The sequence below is a fragment of the Stegodyphus dumicola genome, chromosome 8 (genome assembly GCF_044657685.1).
Source record: "Stegodyphus dumicola isolate Sdum_Otavi_A_Nest chromosome 8, ASM4465768v1".
Classification (NCBI taxonomy): Eukaryota; Metazoa; Arthropoda; class Arachnida; order Araneae; family Eresidae; genus Stegodyphus; species Stegodyphus dumicola.
The window spans coordinates 114,951,469-114,973,287 of NC_140775.1; the positions used below are offsets into that span (position 1 = coordinate 114,951,469).

Sequence of the window (21,819 nt, forward strand, 5' to 3'; positions counted from 1 at the left end):
ACAAAACATAAATGTTTTGTAACAATAACATTCAACTAAATATTTATCCGTCATTTTAATTTGAAGCCTTCCCAAACATTTTGGCTAGTTTGTATTGATTTCCTTCTCCTTCAGCATCTTTCTTAACAATTAGAGATTTGTCTCAATATGCAAACCAATGCTCTCGCTAGTTTCTGTGTGCTTTATCTCCCTAACTTGTCAACCTCTCCTCAATGTACCTATGAGGGTTTACTTGATCTGGTAAAAATTAAATAGTCCAAAACCCCGACAGACATGAAGCATATTATCGCTATGTCTGAAAATAACTACAATATCAGACAAAGGTTTAAATAAGCCTCTTATTTAAAAAGAACTTAGAACATAAAGGCATGTTCTGATGCTAACAAAATCAATTACAGCTCATGGTGACTTAATTAAACAAGAACAGTCAAATTCAAACTAAAACTGTCAACTAGTGGTCAAAAATTATAAAATTTAATTTTAATTTAATCTGGCTCAGTAACTCTGGAAATAAAGATGGGATATTATAGTAAAGCCTGAAATCAAACAATTGGGTAATTTACATAATAATAACTGCACATATCTTTGAAGAATAATTTTCTTTATGTGTTCAGTTTCTTTCTTCAAAATGTTTCCTTTTCATTTTAGAATTTTCGGACTTAATTAAGGATTTCTGTTATTCTAAAAAACACTAAATGCATTTAGAATATATAGAAAAAGAGACTAATTTTATTTCTTCAATAATATGAACATTCAGAGGAAATATGAAATATATATGGTAAAAGGCAGTTACAGAGCTGATATGGCAGAATGTTTAGAATTTAGTGACACACTGAACAACAAAATCTAGAAATGGCAAAACTTTTTAGAACTAAGACCAGGCATTGGAAGCATTATTTAGAAAGGCACTAAGCAGCAGAATTTAGGATCCACAGAGATTGCATCAGGTGGGAAAATGCCTAGTTACAGCTATGTTTATGAAGCATTAAAACATATTACATGAATCTTTTAAATTGTAAGTTTTCAAGTTCTTTATTAATAAAAAAAATCCCTTTCTATAATGCCTGCCCAAGTGATAAGATTAGAAGCATTTTTCATATTTTCCATGTTTGTGTCTAGTAAAAAGTAGAGAAAATAAAGGGAAGATAAACATGTTAAGAAAAAGATTCTAGTATCAGGAGTAAAACATTCAAATATTATGTCTTCATTTTCTTTAAGACATTCTCCAAAAAAGTAAGAAATTCATCGCAAACTTTCTGTAAAATACACCCATTACGCATTGATACCATGGCGACATTTTTCATTTTGTCACATATTTCTCAAATCTTCTAGAATCGTGGGTCTATAAATCTTGCCTTCAAATCCTTCTAAATTTTCCAAGCTGCAACGTCAAAAATACTAAAGAAAAATTATCCCAATCAATTCTGTAACAGCAAAAGACTGAAATATTTAAAAAAAAAAAAAAAAAAAAAAGGAGGGAAAAGTATAAAATTAATTTTATAGAGAAAACTGATGCATATTCTGAGAATTTAGAATATTCTGAGACAATTTACATGGGGAAAACTCTTACTATGAAAAAAATTAGAAAGACCTTTTTAATTAATAACATAGGTAATTTTGCTTTTGCTAAAATCTGTTTCGTAAATTTGCTTTATAGCATTATACCTTGTTTATTTTTCAGATTCAAAATATAAGTTGCCAAAATGAAACTTTATAATATGACTGTGAAAAATACAAATGCTTTATTCCAATGTTATTTTGTAAATATAATTTATAAATTCTCATTATTTTAATGAAATTTATCAATATTACGATGTTTTAAAAAAAATCGCCAAAGAATTCTCAGATGTCGGAATTAAAAATTTTCTATAGAAACTGATCTTAAATTCGCCAAAATGTCGACAAGTCGCCAAATTTAGAACCGTTTAATAAAAGAATTCACATCCCCAAAAGCGAAAATGAATTTCAAAATGCTTATGTTTCACTTCTTGCTTAGAAACTCGAGTATCCCATCATTTATATTAGAAATACAAACAAATTATAACCCATAAACCCATTCAAAGATACCATATACGTCAGTGAATCATGAAAAATATTCCTCCAAAATGCTAATTCACACTCAAAATGGCAGTCGTAAAAAGAGACAGAAATTTCAGATGATTAAAACAGGGGTGTTTGTGGGACCCCAAAAAATCCCCTGAAACTTACTACCGACATTTTGGAGTTTCGAGAAGGGGGGGGGAGAGAAATGAAAAATTACAATTATGAAGTATTGAATGACCTAAGTTCAATGAATTACTTTTTTTGCAAAATTAATAACCATAAATTTTCAAACATATAAACTACTACATTTTATGTAAATATTTTAAATTACCTGAATTAATTCTTTAAAAAAAATTATGTAATTTCTGCTGCTTTTTTTTTATTTTCTGATGTTTGTGGGCTTGTCTTTCTTTTGTTGTGAACTTCATAACTGCAGGAAGGTTGACTTTCATTTTCCTCATTTACAGTTGAAGAAATTTCCTCGAGAACTGCACATGCAGAGGTAGAAGCAGTTTGCTTTTCTGCTAATGTAGAAGGTTTTTCAGAGACTTTTATAGGTGACTCATCCGAAATACATGTTTTTAAGTCCTCTTGATATGTTTTCCCACTTCTGTTCATATTCAGTAAGAGATCTTTGTGAATTGGATCAGTCATTGGATTTTTTGAGCCATATATTTCACATGAGGTTTCTTTAGAAGCCATTAAATCATATTTAATAGTCTGCACTGCATCTAGGGAATCAATCTTAAGAGAGGTTCTATAGTCAGTGACAAGTGTATCCATTAAGTTGAATGCACTTTCCACTAATGGGCCATGGAAGCAGCTAAGGCAGGCTTTGACCAATTTAGCCAATGTAGGATACTTATAATCATTTTTGAAATCATCTTTTAAATTAAAAACTTTAGACCAATATTTATCAATTGTACACTTGACTTGATTTCCACTTTCATCAGATGTGTAGACCATTTCTTTGATGATATCAATATCACTCTGGTATAACCTTATTTCAGCTTCTACTTTTGACTTTTCATTATCACTAAAAATATGGGACATAAAAGATGATAATTTTTCAAAAGCTAATATTGTACTGGTTTTACCTCTTAGCTCTGGATCTAATGCTGTAAAACTAATTAGATATGAATTTTTAAGGGGTAATTTCTGTTTCATATGCTGTGCTGTGTTAGTATAAGCTTTCATCAGAGAAATTTGGAATTCTTTTGCTATTGGATGATTTTTTGATAATTTCTTCAGGAGAGTGGAAGCTTCTGCACCAGTAAATATTACTTTGCTAGGTAGATGGAATTCTGGATTTGTGACATCAACCTTTAATAAATCATTATAAGATGTGCACTCTATATTTTCTGGCTTTATAAGAAAAGAGAAAAATTTTGCCATCAATTTATGAATACTGGAATGTATTAAATGAAGCATTGGTTTTTTTGTTTCAAATAATTTAATATATGTGTTGAACTCTGGTAATACTGCTGAATATAATGCCATATGCAATAAAGTTTTGTTTTGCATAACAAATAACCCATTTAGTATTCTTTTTTTCCGAGCTAAAGCATCCTTTGTGAGTTGTTGGGAATGCAAGCAAGAATACACCCCTTCAACAATTTTTTTCTGAGCTGCAGAAATATTTCTTTTATTGTATACAGTTTTAACATAAGAAAAATAATCCCCTTTATCAGTTTTATCCAAGTAGTGAAAATAAAATGCAATAAGAGCATCTTACAGATCTTTGATTCTTTCTAAAACACATAAAATGTACACCCACCTATGGTCTGGTCTCTTCAAGGGCTTAAGTTTTTTAATGGCAAGGGATTCACAGATTTTGAAAAAATTTTCTCTTTTACTGCAGCTTTTCATATCAAAATAGATGTCATCAAACAAATCTTCTAAGTATCTATCAAACCATGAAGCAAATTTTTTTTGCACAGTTATTAGCTGTGTGACATGTGTCACCATCAATATCTAATAAGTGAGGTGCTTTGTTTGATCGTAGTCTGGTTTCAACACCCTTTTTTTTTCCACGCATGGTGTTACATGAGTCCATTAATACACTAATTAAGTTTGCCCATGGAATATTATTATATTCAATAGTATTAACAACTGCTTTAAAAACAGCTTCTGAATTGCAAGATTCCATCTTTAGAGATGCAAAATGATGAACTAAAACTTCATTTTGATTGTTGTCATAAAACTGCACCAATATTGCCAGTATACTTTCTTGAGCATTGCTAGTACTTTCATCCAAATTTAGAGAAAATGGAGTCTCGTTTAAAGTTTTAATGATATTTTCCTTAATAGTTTTTGCGAGCCCATATTTCATCTTATAACATGCAGTAGTCCTGCACATTTCCAACGAGTTTACTGCCGTCTGATCGCGGCCCAACTGTTTGCAGAGTTCAATTAAATTGGGAGCTACATTGAAAGAAAGAGAATTCTCGGCGATAAACGAAGTTATTAATACCTCTTGGTGTGCTTTTCTTGTCACTATATCCAATGGCCGAGCATCAGTCTCCAGTAAGTCATCAGTATTTTTTGAATTAGCATAATTACTTAAAGTCATTGAATGTCTAAAGCACTGATATTTTATGTGCATCACAGTTTTAGAATGATTTGTGAAAGCCTTGAATCCTTCCCCACCATACTTCAGCAGTGAGTTACAAAAAACACAATATGCTTGTCCAGCAACATTTATTTTCTTGCACCATGTGCCGATGGTATCCCCATTACCATCTCTCCGTTCAATCCAATTCCACCTAAATGCATTCCGGACACCTTCTTCTAATTGTATAATATCACTATTTATATCAAGAAATTTCATAGTGAAATTCTCTTGAGTACATAAATAAAAAAATATTTCAATAAATGAAACGAAAAATTTACACGTGCATCAATAAATGAAACGAAAATTTTACACAGCGGAGAAAAAAAAGTTGAGAAGCGATCAATGACAAATAGCTAATATGGCGAAAAATTCCCCTTCTCTACTTATTGGCGCCACGCCAGGAGAGATAAGACCTTTGAACCCAGAGTCACATGATCGCACATCTGGTCGAACGAAGTCTCTCCCTTTTTTTTTCTGCCACACCTACTTGTCGAAAAGAATCCAGAAGAGAATGTCCGAGAACCGGGGGAATGAGTCATAATTCGCAATAAGGAAAGAACAAAAAAGGTTTCCCCCCCTTTTCATGCATTATCACTGCCTTTGGAGAAAGAGAGGAAAAGTTTTCACCACACACACTGACCTTGCGTTTTCTGCTTTCAAAGCAAACAAAATTACCCAGATCAAAATAAATAATTCATTATTATTCCTACTTCCTTTTGAACGACGATCCCCGGAATTTCCGCATATCGAAGTTCAAAATCCCCGGAGCACAAACACCCCTGTTAAAATTAAGGACCTTCTACTGATTTTGGCCAAAATTAAGGACTTTTAAGGACCAAAAATCGATTCAAAAAAATCTAAGGACTTTTAAGAACTTTTCAGGACTATACGAACCCTGTATTAAGAAATAATAGCAAGACCCAAAATTTCCTGCCATATACTCGTATATAAGTGAAAAAATGGCTCCATTTCTGCTACCATCAGTTTGAATCAAAAGTTCCTGAACACTAATCTGAAGAGATCACATGCTTAGTTTACCAGTGATTTATTACGTTTTAAATGCACACAATTAACATAGAGAATTACTGGAATTATAATAAGAGTAAACAAAAAATACCTTCCACAGAAGATGCTCTGAATGATCACAATGTTCTTCAGCACAAAAATCCCCATGACAATATATAAAGGGTTGGACAAAAATATGGAAAAACTTCATAAAAATACATGTTTGAGCTGAAATGTTTATTCTTGCAAAAGCTGTTGGTGGCGCTGATGTGTTTGCTCACTAATGGCCCTTGTGCAACACCCTCAATGCATTGTATTCATTCGGTCCACATTCATATCGAGATAGTGTTCTGAGCAATTTTGACTGCATCATGTTGGAGTTAATGAATTCAGCATAGGTAAATTGTTGAGGCTTGTATAGTGACTGTTTCTGTAATCAAGGTAGGTGAAGTGTTTGCTGTTTCAAGAGGCACAGTATCCGAGATTTCAAACGCATGCAGGAAAATCAGAGAAAAAATGCATCCGCTAAATCACAGCAGAGACGAAAATGTGTGTTGAATGATCGTGACAGATGATTATTAAATAGGATAGTGATGAAAAATAAGAGGACTACAGAAGCACTCACAAACCCTGTCAGCATCAAAACAATATGAAGGAAGAGTTCCACAAGTAGGGTATTTTTGGGCAAGGTGCAATTCAAAAGCCACTCATCAGTGATCAAAATGCCTCTAAGAGAAGAAAGTGGTGCCAAAGTCATAAAACCTGGACTGGAGAACAATGGAAGAGTATCATTTGGTCAAACAAGTCTTGCTTCACACTGTGTCCAACTTCTGGGTGAGTTTACATCTACGAATGCTGTCCTAAGCATACGATAGAGATTGTTGTCAAGAGTGAAATATGGTGGGGGTTTGGTGATGTTTTGGGCAGCCATACCATTTTTCTGAGTATAAGTGTGATTTTTGAAATTTACAATGGCCATCATAGTCACCAGATATCAATATTATCGAGCCTTTGTGAGCTACTTTAGAGAGAAACCGCGTAAGCGCTATCCACCACCATCATTGTTAAATTTACCAATGTTTAACAGAAAAAATAGCATTCCTTTGCAGAGCATACAAGACCTCTATTTATTCATTTGCTCTATTCATCATGTTCACTTAAGCAAGCAAGCAAGAGTCTGGAGCTGCTTTTTAAGCACCGGATTAGTTGACAGACAGCCTGGTCAAGCAAGAATACACCCCTTCAACAATTTTTTTCTGAGCTGCAGAAATATTTCTTTTATTGTATACAGTTTTAACATAAGAAAAATAATCCCCTTTATCAGTTTTATCCAAGTAGTGAAAATAAAATGCAATAAGAGCATCTTACAGATCTTTGATTCTTTCTAAAACACATAAAATGCACTCACAAACCCTGTCAGCATCAAAACAATATGAAGGAAGAGTTCCACAAGTAGGGTATTTTTGGGCAAGGTGCAATTCAAAAGCCACTCATCAGTGATCAAAATGCCTCTAAGAGAAGAAAGTGGTGCCAAAGTCATAAAACCTGGACTGGAGAACAATGGAAGAGTATCATTTGGTCAAACAAGTCTTGCTTCACACTGTGTCCAACTTCTGGGTGAGTTTACATCTACGAATGCTGTCCTAAGCATACGATAGAGATTGTTGTCAAGAGTGAAATATGGTGGGGGTTTGGTGATGTTTTGGGCAGCCATACCATTTTTCTGAGTATAAGTGTGATTTTTGAAATTTACAATGGCCATCATAGTCACCAGATATCAATATTATCGAGCCTTTGTGAGCTACTTTAGAGAGAAACCGCGTAAGCGCTATCCACCACCATCATTGTTAAATTTACCAATGTTTAACAGAAAAAATAGCATTCCTTTGCAGAGCATACAAGACCTCTATTTATTCATTTGCTCTATTCATCATGTTCACTTAAGCAAGCAAGCAAGAGTCTGGAGCTGCTTTTTAAGCACCGGATTAGTTGACAGACAGCCTGGTCAAGCAAGAATACACCCCTTCAACAATTTTTTTCTGAGCTGCAGAAATATTTCTTTTATTGTATACAGTTTTAACATAAGAAAAATAATCCCCTTTATCAGTTTTATCCAAGTAGTGAAAATAAAATGCAATAAGAGCATCTTACAGATCTTTGATTCTTTCTAAAACACATAAAATGTACACCCACCTATGGTCTGGTCTCTTCAAGGGCTTAAGTTTTTTAATGGCAAGGGATTCACAGATTTTGAAAAAATTTTCTCTTTTACTGCAGCTTTTCATATCAAAATAGATGTCATCAAACAAATCTTCTAAGTATCTATCAAACCATGAAGCAAATTTTTTTTGCACAGTTATTAGCTGTGTGACATGTGTCACCATCAATATCTAATAAGTGAGGTGCTTTGTTTGATGGTAGTCTGGTTTCAACACCCTTTTTTTTTCCACGCATGGTGTTACATGAGTCCATTAATACACTAATTAAGTTTGCCCATGGAATATTATTATATTCAATAGTATTAACAACTGCTTTAAGGTGACCAAGAGAAACAACTGCATTAGAAAACAATTTCCTGTCATTGTTGGCTTGAAAAAACAGCATTTTAGACTTTCAGGCTGCCACAGGAACTCAAAGTAGCCATTCTACTGCTGCACAAAGGCTTAACGAGGTTGGACTGTATGAAAGAAAACCAATAGTTTGTGTTCCACTCACTCCAGCTTCCAGAGGGGCCTGTTCAAACTGGTGCCATCATCAAGTTCAATGGAGCCAAGATAACTGGGCCCGAGTTTGTTTCTTAATCAGTCCAAATATAGTCTAAACAATGATTCTAGATATGTTTTGACCTGGAGAGAGGACGAAAACATACTAGAACAAATAAAACATGACCCAACAACAACTACTACTTACTCTATTTAACAGTTTCATACAAAAGTGGAAACTGCAAAAGTATCGTGAAATGCTAGTTAGTTTCAGAGGAAATATTGGAACCTACATATAACATGAAACTTAATAAGCACTTTGGTGAAGATCCAGCCAGCAGGCCATATAGCACTATTTAGTGCAAATTATCAATGACTGTATCCTTTAAAATTCTGCAGCAATGATCGGCAGTTGGCAATGCTGCCAAAATTTCCATCAATGATTGATGGGATAATACACAAGTAATGAAAAGTTCACTTTAAAATGTATACGTGTAATAAAATAGAGAATGGCAAATACCAGGAACAGTAATCTGTTCTATGCAAACATATATTATGGCGACGACTGAATGAAATGGGCTGGATTCAGAATATATCATATTTTCTAAACCAACACAGTCTATTTTAAGCTTAGCTCAACCTATTTTTGGAACATATCAAAATATTACAGCAGATACCTGGTCCTTGTTTACAGAACTTTTAGATATCCTATTGAAAAACTATGCTAACATACATCAGTACAATAAACAAACAAAAGAGAAATTCCATCTGAACTGTAACAAAGCAAGAGACGTAGAAACAATATACAGTCAAAAGTCGTTAATCCGGACTAATTAATTGGTAAGATGGCATGCAGAAATTATAAAATTAAAAGTATGAAACCGTAATTTATGAAATAAAGAACAATTATGATCTAAAGGGTATCAAAATTTACAAAAAAAACTTAATATTTATTTGTTTACTTTATTAAACATTTCTTTCAATGTAAGTTGTTTAAGTTGCTTAATACTTATTTTATTAAACATCTCTTTCAATGTAAGTTGTTTAAGTTGCTTTGTTTTATGTGATAATACTTTCTCTTTAATTCTATAAACAGACATAATTTCTTCTTCAGTTACGAAGTTCCGCTGTTCAAGTCCTATAATTGCTGTGTCGAGAATGGACTAATTTGTCAATCGAAATTTTGGTAAAATCCTAGTATACGGTGCAGCCTTGGCGTGATTTTGAAAATTATCGCCAACACCAAAAGTTACCGAAACAACGTCTATGTATATATAGTGATAGTATACTATACACTATACTTTGTCACTATATACATAGTATATACTATGAATCACTATATACATAGTATATACTATGAATCACTATATACATAGTATATACACTATACTCTATCACTATATACATAGTATATACTACAAGAATATACATAGTATATACTATGTATATTCTTTGAATACCCGTTTACTACTCATCGTATATGTCCCGTTTTTACTGCTCATTATAAAAGTCGCCAAAACTAGCCAAATCCCGTGTGCACCGGATACTAAGATTAAACCAAAATTTTTTCGTTTTCAATAACCTCTGTGTCACTTTCTTCACTATCGAAAGCAAATTATAATGACTAGGAATTTGATTTAAATCATATCAAAGATGAAGTACATCGAGATGAAATACTACATTTAATAAGGAATTATAAGCCAAATAAAATAAAAACATCTGCCCTGAAGATAAGGATAGTGCTGACAGATCAACTTCCAACTCATTGCGCGCCGCAGCGTACCCCCCTGCCACAGAGCAGCGTGAAATTGATAAATAGATTTCAGTTAGGTTTGGTTTGGTTAGAGAAACAAAGAATATGCCTTTATCTATTTTCTGCACCAATTCCACTTTTTGTTTGATGGACATCGTCGAAACATATTTTCGCTTTGTAGATCCTTTGAGAGCTCCAGCATAGGAAATTCTATTTGACATAATCGAAAGTTCAAGCTTACTTTTATAAAATTGCTCTAACAGTCTGCAAAAAATAATAAGCCGAATCCAATTCGAAGATTAAGGAACAATGCAATCTGTAACATTAACTGAAATAGATAATTAAATAATTTTAGCTTAGCTTATACCTAAGCTAAAATAATGCGCGTTTAACGTCCGTTATACATTAAACGCGCATTCGTAAACATATTTTGCGCATGCGCACACGCATATTCGCAGTCGTAAAGGTCTTACGCGCATGCGCAGAAAGTTTGTAGCTTATGAGGTCCAGATTATAGATCATTCCGGATTATGGGTGTCCCAATTAACGACTTTTGGCTGTATTGTTAACGTCAATATTATACTTAAATTGCTTTAACCTTAAAAGCATCATTTTATACATAATGCAAGTACAACTTTGTGAATGGTAAAATCCTAGTATACGGTGCAGCCTTGGCGCAATTTTGAAAATTATCACCAACACCAAAATGACCCGTTTAACTACTCATCGTGTATGCCCCGTTTACTGCTTATCATAAATTCGCCAAAAGTCGCCAAATCCCATGTGCACCGGATACTAGGATTAAACCACTGCGGGACGCTCTCCCGAGGTAAACAAACGAAAATTAAAATAATCTTATTCCTACAACTACTGATCAACAAAAGATACTTATGTACAATAATCTTTACTCAATATAAATTTCTTAGCTTTTTAAAAATGCAGAGCTTTTTTTTGATGGATAGGAAGGCAAATACGAAAGTAAAATCTGTTTACAAATTTCATTTAACCTTCGGGTTTTTTGTCTCCGCAAAATCTTCTACAGTCCTTGGAGGTGGAGGTTGTTTCTTAGGAAACAAATCATCAGGATAAACTAGAGTATCTTTATTTTTCTTTGATGTAGATATTGTAGCTGCACTAGAGGTAGAGATACGGGAAACATTTCTCAAGCAAATTCGCGACATTCTACTAAGAGCCGCGTACGCCATCTTTGAAAGTTTTTAACTGCATTTCAGCTGAGTGGAGATGTACGTTGTTTACTTTGTTTGTCTTGTGTGTCTTGTCGTTTAATCCGTTGCAACATTTTAAAGAAATTTTAGATTTTAGATTTTAGAAATTTTAGATTTTAGAAATTTTAGAAAATTAATCAGATCTATAACAATATCTATTTCTAATAATACTTAATGTAAAATTTTAATTTAGAATAGAAATTAAATTTAATATACTAAATCAAGGTATACAGTTTCTAATGTTGAGTTCAGGATTAAAAAACAAATACAATTATAATTATTACCGTTCCTTTAGCGTATACCAAACGCTAAAATTTCTTAATAATGTTCTATGATATTAACACTGAGTCCTTATACTCCGTCTATATTAATGTTATTTAGTTTGCTCTGCTTCTTTGGTTTTAGATGGCAGCAATTGAGATTTTATAGTAAACAAGTGTGACAATAAACTCCTTGTAGGAAAGTTTATCTTTCTGTAAAATAGTATGTAAGTTCGCTGTTTTTAAGCTTATGAAACCATTTATATATTCATAAATCATAAATCTGTAACTGCGTATAAATTGTTTCGTAATAATTTATTTTCTCATTTTGGGTGAGTATCTTATTAAATTCCAATATATTGCCATTATCTAGTTTATTCTAATTATCAAGTAATCCTCGATATGAGTAGCAGTACTTGGTTTAGGGTAAAGTGCAGAATCACCCACTTATTTGTTTGGCGCTTTTTACAAGATTAAGAAGAATTGGAATTTTGTCAATTTTCTTTTACTTTTTAAGTGAAAACAGGTCGATGTGTACATGGATAAAATCAAAGGAGTATGACATGGATACCGAGTATGTGCAATTCTTAGTAATGCGCCAAGCAGTGGGTAATTCTGCACTTTCCCCTTGATTTATCAATAGCTTGTGAGTAGTGATTTTTTACTGTGTATTTTCGGTTAATCTTTGGATTATGAAAATTTGGCGACCAACTCTGCTACAGCAACCCTCTATTTTTTTTTCCGCCGCCATTTTGTCTTCAAGAAGTAAAGACATGTTTCTTTTCTTTTTATTTACTCAACACTTTTTCCAACAATCTACTAGCCGAATTACACTTATGCTAGAAATTTGATCTAACAAAACTGCTTAATCATGACAAATATTCACTGCAAAATTGGGAAAAAGTGCACAATAGCATACTCCTTACGTGTTTTTCAAAATAACACATACACATAAACCATGTACACGCCGACTTATTTTTACTTAAAAAAACATCCCAGAATTGCACAAAAATGGCATTGCGCACACTCTTCACTATATCCATGTACACTGCTTTTTTCTCATAAATTAGAAAAATTTCACGAAAATACACGACAATTTTCTCAATCTTTAAACCCGTTAAAAAGAACATATATGAAATTACCTGATCGCGAAAAAGTATTTACCCTTTCCAAATATGAACATTTCCACATATAAAATAAATAAAATATCCAAAAACTTTTGCCTCTAAATCATCTATTACATTATACACGTCACCAACGAATTCATACCGCAAGCATTACAAATACTTAGTATCAAATATTTAAATTATTTCCATGCACATTTACTTCAACTTAAACGTATACCAAATTCCTACAAACATAAAATTCACAAAATAACTATCATTTAATTAAAATATCACTAAACCATGTACACGCCGACTTATTTTTACTTAAAAAAACATCCCAGAATTGCACAAAAATGGCATTGCGCACACTCTTCACTATATCCATGTACACTGCTTTTTTCTCATAAATTAGAAAAATTTCATGAAAATACATGACGATTTTCTCAATCTTTAAACCCGGTAAAAAGAACATATATGAAATTACCTGATCGCGAAAAGTAATGAACATTTCCACATATAAAATAAATAAAATATCCAAAAACTTTTACCTCTAAATCATCTATTATATTATAAACGTCACCAACGAATTCATACCGCAACCATTGCAAATACTTAGTGTCAGATATTTAAATTATTTCCATGCACGTTTACTTCAACTAAAACGTATACCAAATTCCTACAAACATAAAATTCACAAAATAACTATCATTTCATTAAAATATAATTAAATTCAAAAACACTACTTAAAATATAAATGAGAACATACATTAAATTAATAAAAATTACCTTACAATCCTAATTACTTTAAACTAAATCATTGCTAATAACAATTTTCCCAATAATATCAAATTCCTTTCCACCTTACATTTAGAACAATGCATAAAAATAATATCCTCAAATAATTAAAAATACTAACTTACCTAATCTTCTTCAGAATCTTGATTACGTGTCCGATAAACTTTTGGTTGATCTTTACAATATGGTAACTGGTAGTTTGGCGACATTTTGGAGGCGATAAAGGTTACTACCTGGGACTTTGGTAATAATGTGAGCAGTACTCAGTTCCGATTACGCATTATTTTGTGTGAGGGAAATGAGGGATCATGGGATATGTCATGTGATATTAATGGACGAATTACGGTTCTTTAATCGGAAAAGGGGGGAAATCGGGAAAAAATCTGGAAGTTTTGTATTTGGCTTTATTCTGTGTTGTGTGAAACAGTGTTCGTGAATTTTTGGATCCCATGGCCATAACTAAAGTGAATTCGAAATGGGTATTTATGTATGTATTAATTTAATGTATGTGCTCATTTATATTTTAAGTAGTGATTTTGAATTTAATTATATTTTAATTAAATGATAGTTATTTTGTGAATTTTATGTTTGTAGGAATTTGGTATACGTTTTAGTTGAAGTAAACGTGCATGGAAATAATTTAAATATCTGACACTAAGTATTTGTAATGGTTGCGGTATGAATTCGTTGTTGATGTGTATAATGTAATAGATGATTTAGATGTAAAAGTTTTTGGATATTTTATTTATTTTATATGTGGAAATGTTCATATTTGGAAAGGGTAAATACTTTTTCGCGATCAGGTAATTTCATATATGTTCTTTTTACCGGGTTTAAAGATTGAGAAAATTGTCATGTGTTTTCGTGAAATTTTTCTAATTTATGAGAAAAAAGCAGTGTACATGGATATAGTGAAGAGTGTGAGCAATGCCATTTTTGTGCAATTCTGGAATGTTTTTTTAAGTAAAAATAAGTCGGCGTGTACATGGTTTATGTGTATGTGTTATTTTGAAAAACGCGTAAGGAGTATGGTATTGTGCACTTTTTCCCAATTTTGCAGTGAATATTTGTCATGATTAAGCAGTTTTGTTAGATAAAATTTCTAGCATAAGTGTAATTCGGCTAGTACATTGTTGGAAGAAGTGTTCAGTAGATAAAAAGAAAAGAAACATGTTTTTACTTCATGAAGAGAAAATGGCGGCGGGAAAAAAAAATAGAGGGTTGCTGTAGGAGAGTTGGTCGCCAAAAAAACGCCAAGTTACCATAATGTAAAGATCAACCAAACTTTTCTTCTTTCTGTTTCAGGATCTTTAAAATCATACTTATATTTCACAGCAAGGTACCAGGTAAAATAAATAACTTAATAAAACATCTTTATTAACTATCTCGCACAACCTTAAACAAACATTTATTACTATCCTTTTCAATACCACTAAATACCCATTTCGAATTCACTTTAGTTACGGCCATGGTATCCAAAAATTAACCAACACTGTTTCACACAACACAGAATAAAGCCAAATACAAAATTTCCAGATTTTTTCCCGATTTCCCCTTTTTTACGATTAAAGAACCGTAATTCGTCCATTAATATCACATGACATATCCCATGATCTCTCATTTCCCTCACACAAAATAATGCGTAATCGGAACTGAGTACTGCTCACATTATTACCAAAGTCCCAGGTAGTAACCTTTATCGCCTCCAAAATGTCGCCAAACTACCAGTTACCATATTGTAAAGATCAACCGATTATGGTAACTAGGCGATTTTTTGGAGAAAATTTGGCGACCAACCCTGCTACAGCAACCTGCTAGTTTTTTGTTTGGATGCCATTTTGTTTTCATGAAGTAAAGGCATTTTTTTTACTCAACATTTTTTTCAACAATCTGCTAGCCGAATTACGCTTATGCTAGAATTTTATGGAAAAAAAGTGCTTAATCATGACGAAGATTAGGTGCGAAATTGGGACGAAGTGCAGAATCGCCCAATGCTTGCCGCGTTTTTACGAATTGCACATACACGGTATCATCCATGTACATGTCGACCTATTTTCACTTAAAAAAAAATCCCATGAAGCACTTCCGGAGAGAACCCGGTAAATATAAACATTGCCAACTTTGGCAATAATAGTTTAAACGTGGTAACCCACCGGATTTATCCTATTCGCTTGTTCGAAGTTTGCAACCATTCCTCTTGCGTTCACTTTATTGAATTATCACTGTCGTTGTTAGCATTTGCAAATTTATATTATTCTTCTCTTATTTATTATTATTTTTTCTGAATTTTTTAACAACGAATAGATAGAAATATTTTCGTAGATAGATGCCGGTTCTCGGTTTGGGATGAAAGGAAGAAAATACGGTGGTAGAGGTGAATGCTAATTTGTAACACGGCTGTTCACGTTGTGTTCTTAATTATTAACAGCTGTAAGCATGCAGAACTATGAGGTTTCCAACCCCTAAAATAATTTGTTTTCGTAGGCCGCAAAAATATGCATGTGCATTTTAAATAATTAAGTAATGCTTTTATTTTTATTATTGGCTATTGTCATCTAAAATTATGAGAATAAATCAATTTTTATGGCATAAAATTTTAACAAGATAATATATTGTTAAGGCTTTTCTAACAATAACCTTTCAGAGGATGGCAGGTGTGACGTAAATAGATGATTAAATTGAAATGAAAAATATGATTGATTATCTAAGTTGACAGAATAGTTTGATGCATCACCATGGTCATCAAAATTAGCAAACCACTGCTGGTGTAAGGAATATATTGTTTTCCGTGTTAACTGGAATTTAAGAAATTTTCGTTTATCACGTTTAACCGGGTAATTTCAGTACATTAATACTAATTTATATTTTTTATTTCCATTATAAATGCATATATATTGCTTATGCTTAATATATTGTTTTCTGTGCTAACTTGAATTTAATACAAATTTATTTTTGTATATCACGTTTAACCGGTCAGTTTTACATCTACATGCTTATTATCTGTGAATTTTTATTACCATATGCTTAATATATTGTTTTGTTTGCTTACTTGAATTTACATGCACTAAAAATCACGTTTACAAAATATCACGTTTACGGCTCGGCTCATCGTCAATAAAACCGCGAGCTTGGCGAGTAAAAATGCAACGGCGCCAACGGGTTCTCTGCGGATTAAAACCCAATTCCCAGAATTGCACAAAAATGGCATTGCGCACACTCTTGACTATATCCATGTACACTGCTTAAGTCCTAGCTAGTAACTTTTATTGCCTTACCAAAATGTCGCCAAACTACCTGTTACCATATTCCAAAGATTAACCTATTCTGGTAAAGTGAGCTCGACTTTTTGCAATGTTTTAAGTTTTTCGGCTAATCTTTGGAATATGGTAGCAGGTAGTTTGGCGACATTTTGGTAAGGCGATAAAGGTTACTAGCTAGGACTTTAGCAGTGTATATGGATAAAGACGAGTGTGTGCAATGCCATTTTTGTGCAATTCTGGTATGTTTTTTTAAGTGAAAATAGGTCGACGTGTACATGGATACCGTGTTGTATGTGCAATTCTTAAAAACGCGGCAAGCAGTGGGCGATTCTGCACTTTCTCCCAATTTCGCACCTAATCTTCGTCATGATTAAGCACTTTTGTTCCATAAAAGTTCTAGCATAAGCGTAATTCGGCTAGCAGATTGCTGGAAAAAAATGTTAAGTTAAAAAAAAAAAAAAAAAAAGGCACAACTCTAATATACGCCCTAATTTCACCAAATGTGGCGATATGTGTTCTGCGCTGGTTTTTGGCGCGATTGCGTGTTCTATGGCAACCCTGTTGACGTTGAAAAATCTTTCGTTGGAGCTCGTTGGTTCGCCTCTGTGTCTGAGAAGATGGGAGAGAGAGATAAAATGGTAGTTGTTGAATTGAAGTTCGGCAAAAGGAAATATGATTGTGGCTATCCTGTTGAGGGGTAGTGGGTATTTGAAAGTGTGGAAAGAGGGTCTGGGAGATTATTTTTAATGGCAGTGCATGATAGAAGTAGGGATTTGTGATTTTATTTATTTGTGAACCTTAGTATAAATTTTCTGGATAGTGTGTCTGGCTGTCATGTAAATACGATAGTGACTGCGTGGCGGCATGTTTAAGGCGGTTTGAAATTTATATTTCTGCTATTTGAAAACGCATTAATTCATGGTAAGTGCATTTTATTTTATCCTTGTTCTTATTTTGTAGAATGTTATGTTCATTGGTTCTTTAGTATGAATTTCTGTTGTTATTGTTGTTTTTTTTAATTGTTTGAAATTTATTTTAGTTTATTTTGTTGTTTAGTGTCTAGACTGTACAATTCGTAGATGTTTTTTAAAGTTCAAACAGAACGCTGTGTACATGGTATTATTTGAAATTTATTGTTGTTATGTTATTTTATTAAAGTGAGCAGTGCGTAGATCGTAGATTCCTTCCTTGCCTAAATTGTGCAATTCGTAGAATTTTTTTTAAGTTAAAACATGTTGCTGTGTACATGGATTCTTGTCAAATATTTTTGGTTAGAAACTTTACGTTTTTGCTATCTAAATTTTTTGTTTTTCTTTCGGATTTTTAGCTTAAATCGTTTGTTCAAAACGTAGTTTTTGCATGTGCGAAAACCGCGTTTTTGGAGACATTTTAGGCTAAAAGTTCAAAATGTAAACAAAATATTTAGATAGTAATATGGCAGCGTAAACTGGCGAGAAATTTGGCGTTTTGAGGGTGCATATCAGAGTAGTTCCAAAAAAAAAAAAAAAAAGTGTTTACTTCGTGAAAACAAAATGGCGTCCAAACAAAAACTAGCAGGTTGCTGTAGCAGAGTTGGTCGCCAAAAAATCGCCAAGTTACCATAATCCAAAAATTAACCAGTTTTTCTTTTTCTTTTTAAGAATAGAAAAAGAATGTGTATAAAATAATTTTATTTTAATCGTATTTTAATTTGTTATGCAAGTTTATGTTAAAAACATGCATGTAACTATCAAGCAGTAAGGGGGGATAAAATTGTGTAATATTCGTTCTCCCTTATATATTTTTCTCTAGGTTTTTTAACTGCAGGACTTAGAAACTTTTTATTTACTTTCATAATTTTCAGCTTAATTCCCGAATAGTAGATTCCTCCACAAAGATGACCGATTGCTAAAATTTCAGTCTAACAGCCTTTTTAAATTCTAAACAAGTTCTGCGGACCACAGAGAGATGAGAAAATCGTGTGTGTGATCCCCAAAAGTCACTGTTTTCAAGCATTTATGAAATGTCACAGGACGTGTCTTGACATTGCAGACGCAATAATTTGTTCCAGTTGAAAGAGCAAGAGACAACTTCACGACTAGTGTCAAGAGATTTTTAGCATTCTGCACTGGGTCATAAGAAACTCTCGATTTTAGAACTGCTGATGAACCAATGATCTTATTTTCCCTCTGATATCATTCCAGATATAACAAAATAGAGGATGTAAAAGACTACTGAAAAATTAAGGAGGATTGGCTAATTCAGTTTGCCGATTATTTCCATCTGAACAAGACCCCAGAATGCTCATGAACTCTTGACTAGAGAGACCCATAGTGCTCTTGAACTCTCAACTAGAGAGAATCTCGTTACCAGAATCTTCATTTCACGAGGACTATACTTCACTTCAGTAACTGTTGTATACTATCCATGAATTATATATATTTGTATGGAGGTTCTTTTAATTGTAATAAATATGCTTTGAGTTAAAAATGCAGTAAGTATTATGCAACTTCACAAATGTACCAATCAGTATAGAGTCAGAAGTGCTACCTGCTGTCGGTCACCCACCATGATGACCAAGGGCTGACAACCACATTAACGAAATAAACTATCATGAACTCTTCTGACAGCTATACGGCAATTTCTCGAAAAAAGGCTTCATTAACTGCCAACTCGCCTGCATCTTCATGTAATTATTAGATCATCTGGAAATTCAACTGCACAGCTAAATGCTCCATACGAATATTGAACTAAAAACTTTTAATACTAAGAACACCTCTTGTACAGCCTAATGTAATGCAGCGAATAGTAAAGAAAATACCAAGCTACTATTCTTGGACGTTAGAGCCATCTTCTCTAACGGACGTTAGAGCCATCTTCTGCAACCGACTCTCCAACAGCATTCGTTATGCCAAAAATCTTCATACTAGTTCCATCTTCCCTGGAATGTCCAAAAAAGGCTGGACTATACTTCACTTCAATAACTGTTCTAGGTTATCCATGAATTATATATATTTGTAAAGAGCTTCTTGTAATTGTAATAAATATGTTTGGAGTTTAAAATGTAAGTATTGACAAATAATTGCCTCTCAAAAATACTCCAAAGTCTATGAGAACTATGCGATTCGTTAAAACTCCAAGTTGTTTGATAAAACACATTATTACAGGTAAGCACATCGAAATTCAATATATGCATCTTTAAATATCACAAAAAAATGCTTGGCTCATCTTTGGAATATGGTAACAGAGAGTTTGGCGACATTTTGGTAAGGCGATATAAGTTACTAGCTAGGACTTTAGTAGTGTACATGGATAAAGTCAATAGTGTGCACTATGCCATTTTTGTGCAATTCTGGGATTTTTTTTAAGTGAAAATAGGTGGACGTGTACATGGATGATACCGTGTATGTGCAATTCTTAAAAACGCGGCAAACAGTGGGCGATTCTGCACTTTCTCTCAATTTTGCACCTAATCTTCGTCATGATTAAGCACTTTTGTTCCATAAAAGTTCTAGCATAAGCGTAATTCGGCTAGCAGATTGTTGGAAAAAAATGTTGAGTAAAAAAAAAAAAAAAAAAAAGCCTTTACTTCGTGAAAACAAAATGGCGTCCAAAACAAAACTAGCAGGTTGCTGTAGCAGAGTTGGTTGCCAAATTTTTGCCAAAAAATCACCAAGTTACCATAATCCAAAGATTAACCAAATCTTTTTCTAAATGCATCCCATACTGTTTGAATATATTGTAACCTTAGCCACCATAAACTGTTTGAATTTGGATTCATTTTATGGTCTGGTATGGTACTACTTTCGATTTCTTTGAGGATGTTTGCTTGTGTAAGAGGAGTAAGACTTGGATCAGAAGATACTGTAGTTAAAGGCCTTTCATTTAAAATAGCCTCACAATTGCACAAAGCTGTAACCATTTCTTCGTAACTTAAACTAGCTCTTCCTAGAATTTTCTTTAAAACATTTTTCAGTATTCCTACAAGTCTCTCCTACCAAGGAGCATTAGGTGGTATAAACTTCCAAGTTGTGTTTTCTCTTGTTTCATGGAAAATTTTCTCAAAATCAATTAACGTGAAAACACTGGTAGCTCCTTTGAAATTAGTACTATTATCACTATACATGGCTGAAGGTTTCCCTCTGCGAGCAGCAAAACAATGAAAAGCTAGTAGAAATGTCTTCATTGATATGGATGTTACTAATTCAAGGTGGATGGCACAGGTGAAAAGAGCAATCCAAGCTTTTGAGTTATCTCTTAGAATCACAGGGCCAGCAAAATGTGTGGTGTTATCTGAAATGCAGCAGCATCTTGAACTCTATCTGCTGGTGGTGGCGCAGTCGAAGAATTATTACCTTTAGCTGAAAATAGCTTTCACATAATACAAGATCTGAATAATATTTAATGGCTCTCCTTCCGCAGAGAAGTCAGTATTTCTCTCTTAAAGAATTTAAAGTGTATGAAACATCAGCATGCATTTTTCTGCAGTGATCTTCTAGCACTAAACTTTTCACAAGTGGATGTTTTCTTGGTAAAATTGCTGACGTTTTAAATTTTTCTTGATCATCTCTTCTGAGTACAGGTGGTTTCAGTCATATAATTCCATTATCAAGGAATGTGTCAAAAGATTGTAATCTTTTATCTCTTAACCCGCCGGAGGATTCTTGTTATATTAGGTAAACTATTGCCTTCTCTGCTTCATCAATATCAGATACACTGAGATTTCCTTTTTTGCTTATGTTGACAATTGTAGACAAATCTCCTTATCTATCCTATGATTTTACTACTTTTTTATAATTGCAAGATGAGAATTTAGCAAAGTGCTTACTCTAGCAGACAACATAGAAGATACAATTTTCTTCAATCATTCTCGGTTTTCTTCCTTGTCACAAGTAATATCGGTACAATTCCTTTTCGCGGACTGTAAAATGTTACAGTGAAAGTAGATACGCAAAAGCACCAAATCTAGCAAGCGCGTCCATTAAACTGCATGCCAAATCACGCGGAGGCGCTGTTTTAAATTGTGTAAGTTTAGATAGTTCTATATTTATAAGTCGCCATTGAAATACTAGTTGA

At 33.2% G+C, this 21,819-nt stretch overlaps 2 protein-coding genes across 6 annotated transcripts in view; one reads left to right on the forward strand and one right to left on the reverse strand.

Moving 5' to 3' along the window:
• NP15.6 (NADH dehydrogenase [ubiquinone] 1 beta subcomplex subunit NP15.6) overlaps positions 1-11,342 on the reverse strand; it is a 38,094-nt gene extending 26,752 nt beyond the window's left edge. Inside the window, exon 1 of the mRNA XM_085822312.1 lies at positions 11,125-11,342. Within this exon, the coding sequence (XP_085678438.1) occupies positions 11,125-11,322 (198 nt within the window). The 5' untranslated portion in view covers positions 11,323-11,342. The remainder of the gene's footprint in view (positions 1-11,124) is intronic.
• A 336-nt stretch (positions 11,343-11,678) lies between these two features.
• The window catches only part of LOC118188398 (small integral membrane protein 29-like), a 90,060-nt gene continuing 79,919 nt past the window's right edge, over positions 11,679-21,819 (forward strand). The window contains exon 1 of one of the 5 annotated variants that reach the window (XM_035358829.2): positions 11,679-11,830. The gene's annotated coding sequence lies outside the window, so the exon portion shown is untranslated. Of the gene's footprint in view, positions 11,936-21,819 lie in introns of all 5 variants that reach the window. The other 4 variants (XM_035358830.2, XM_035358828.2, XM_035358827.2 and 1 more) reach the window with 4 other exon arrangements.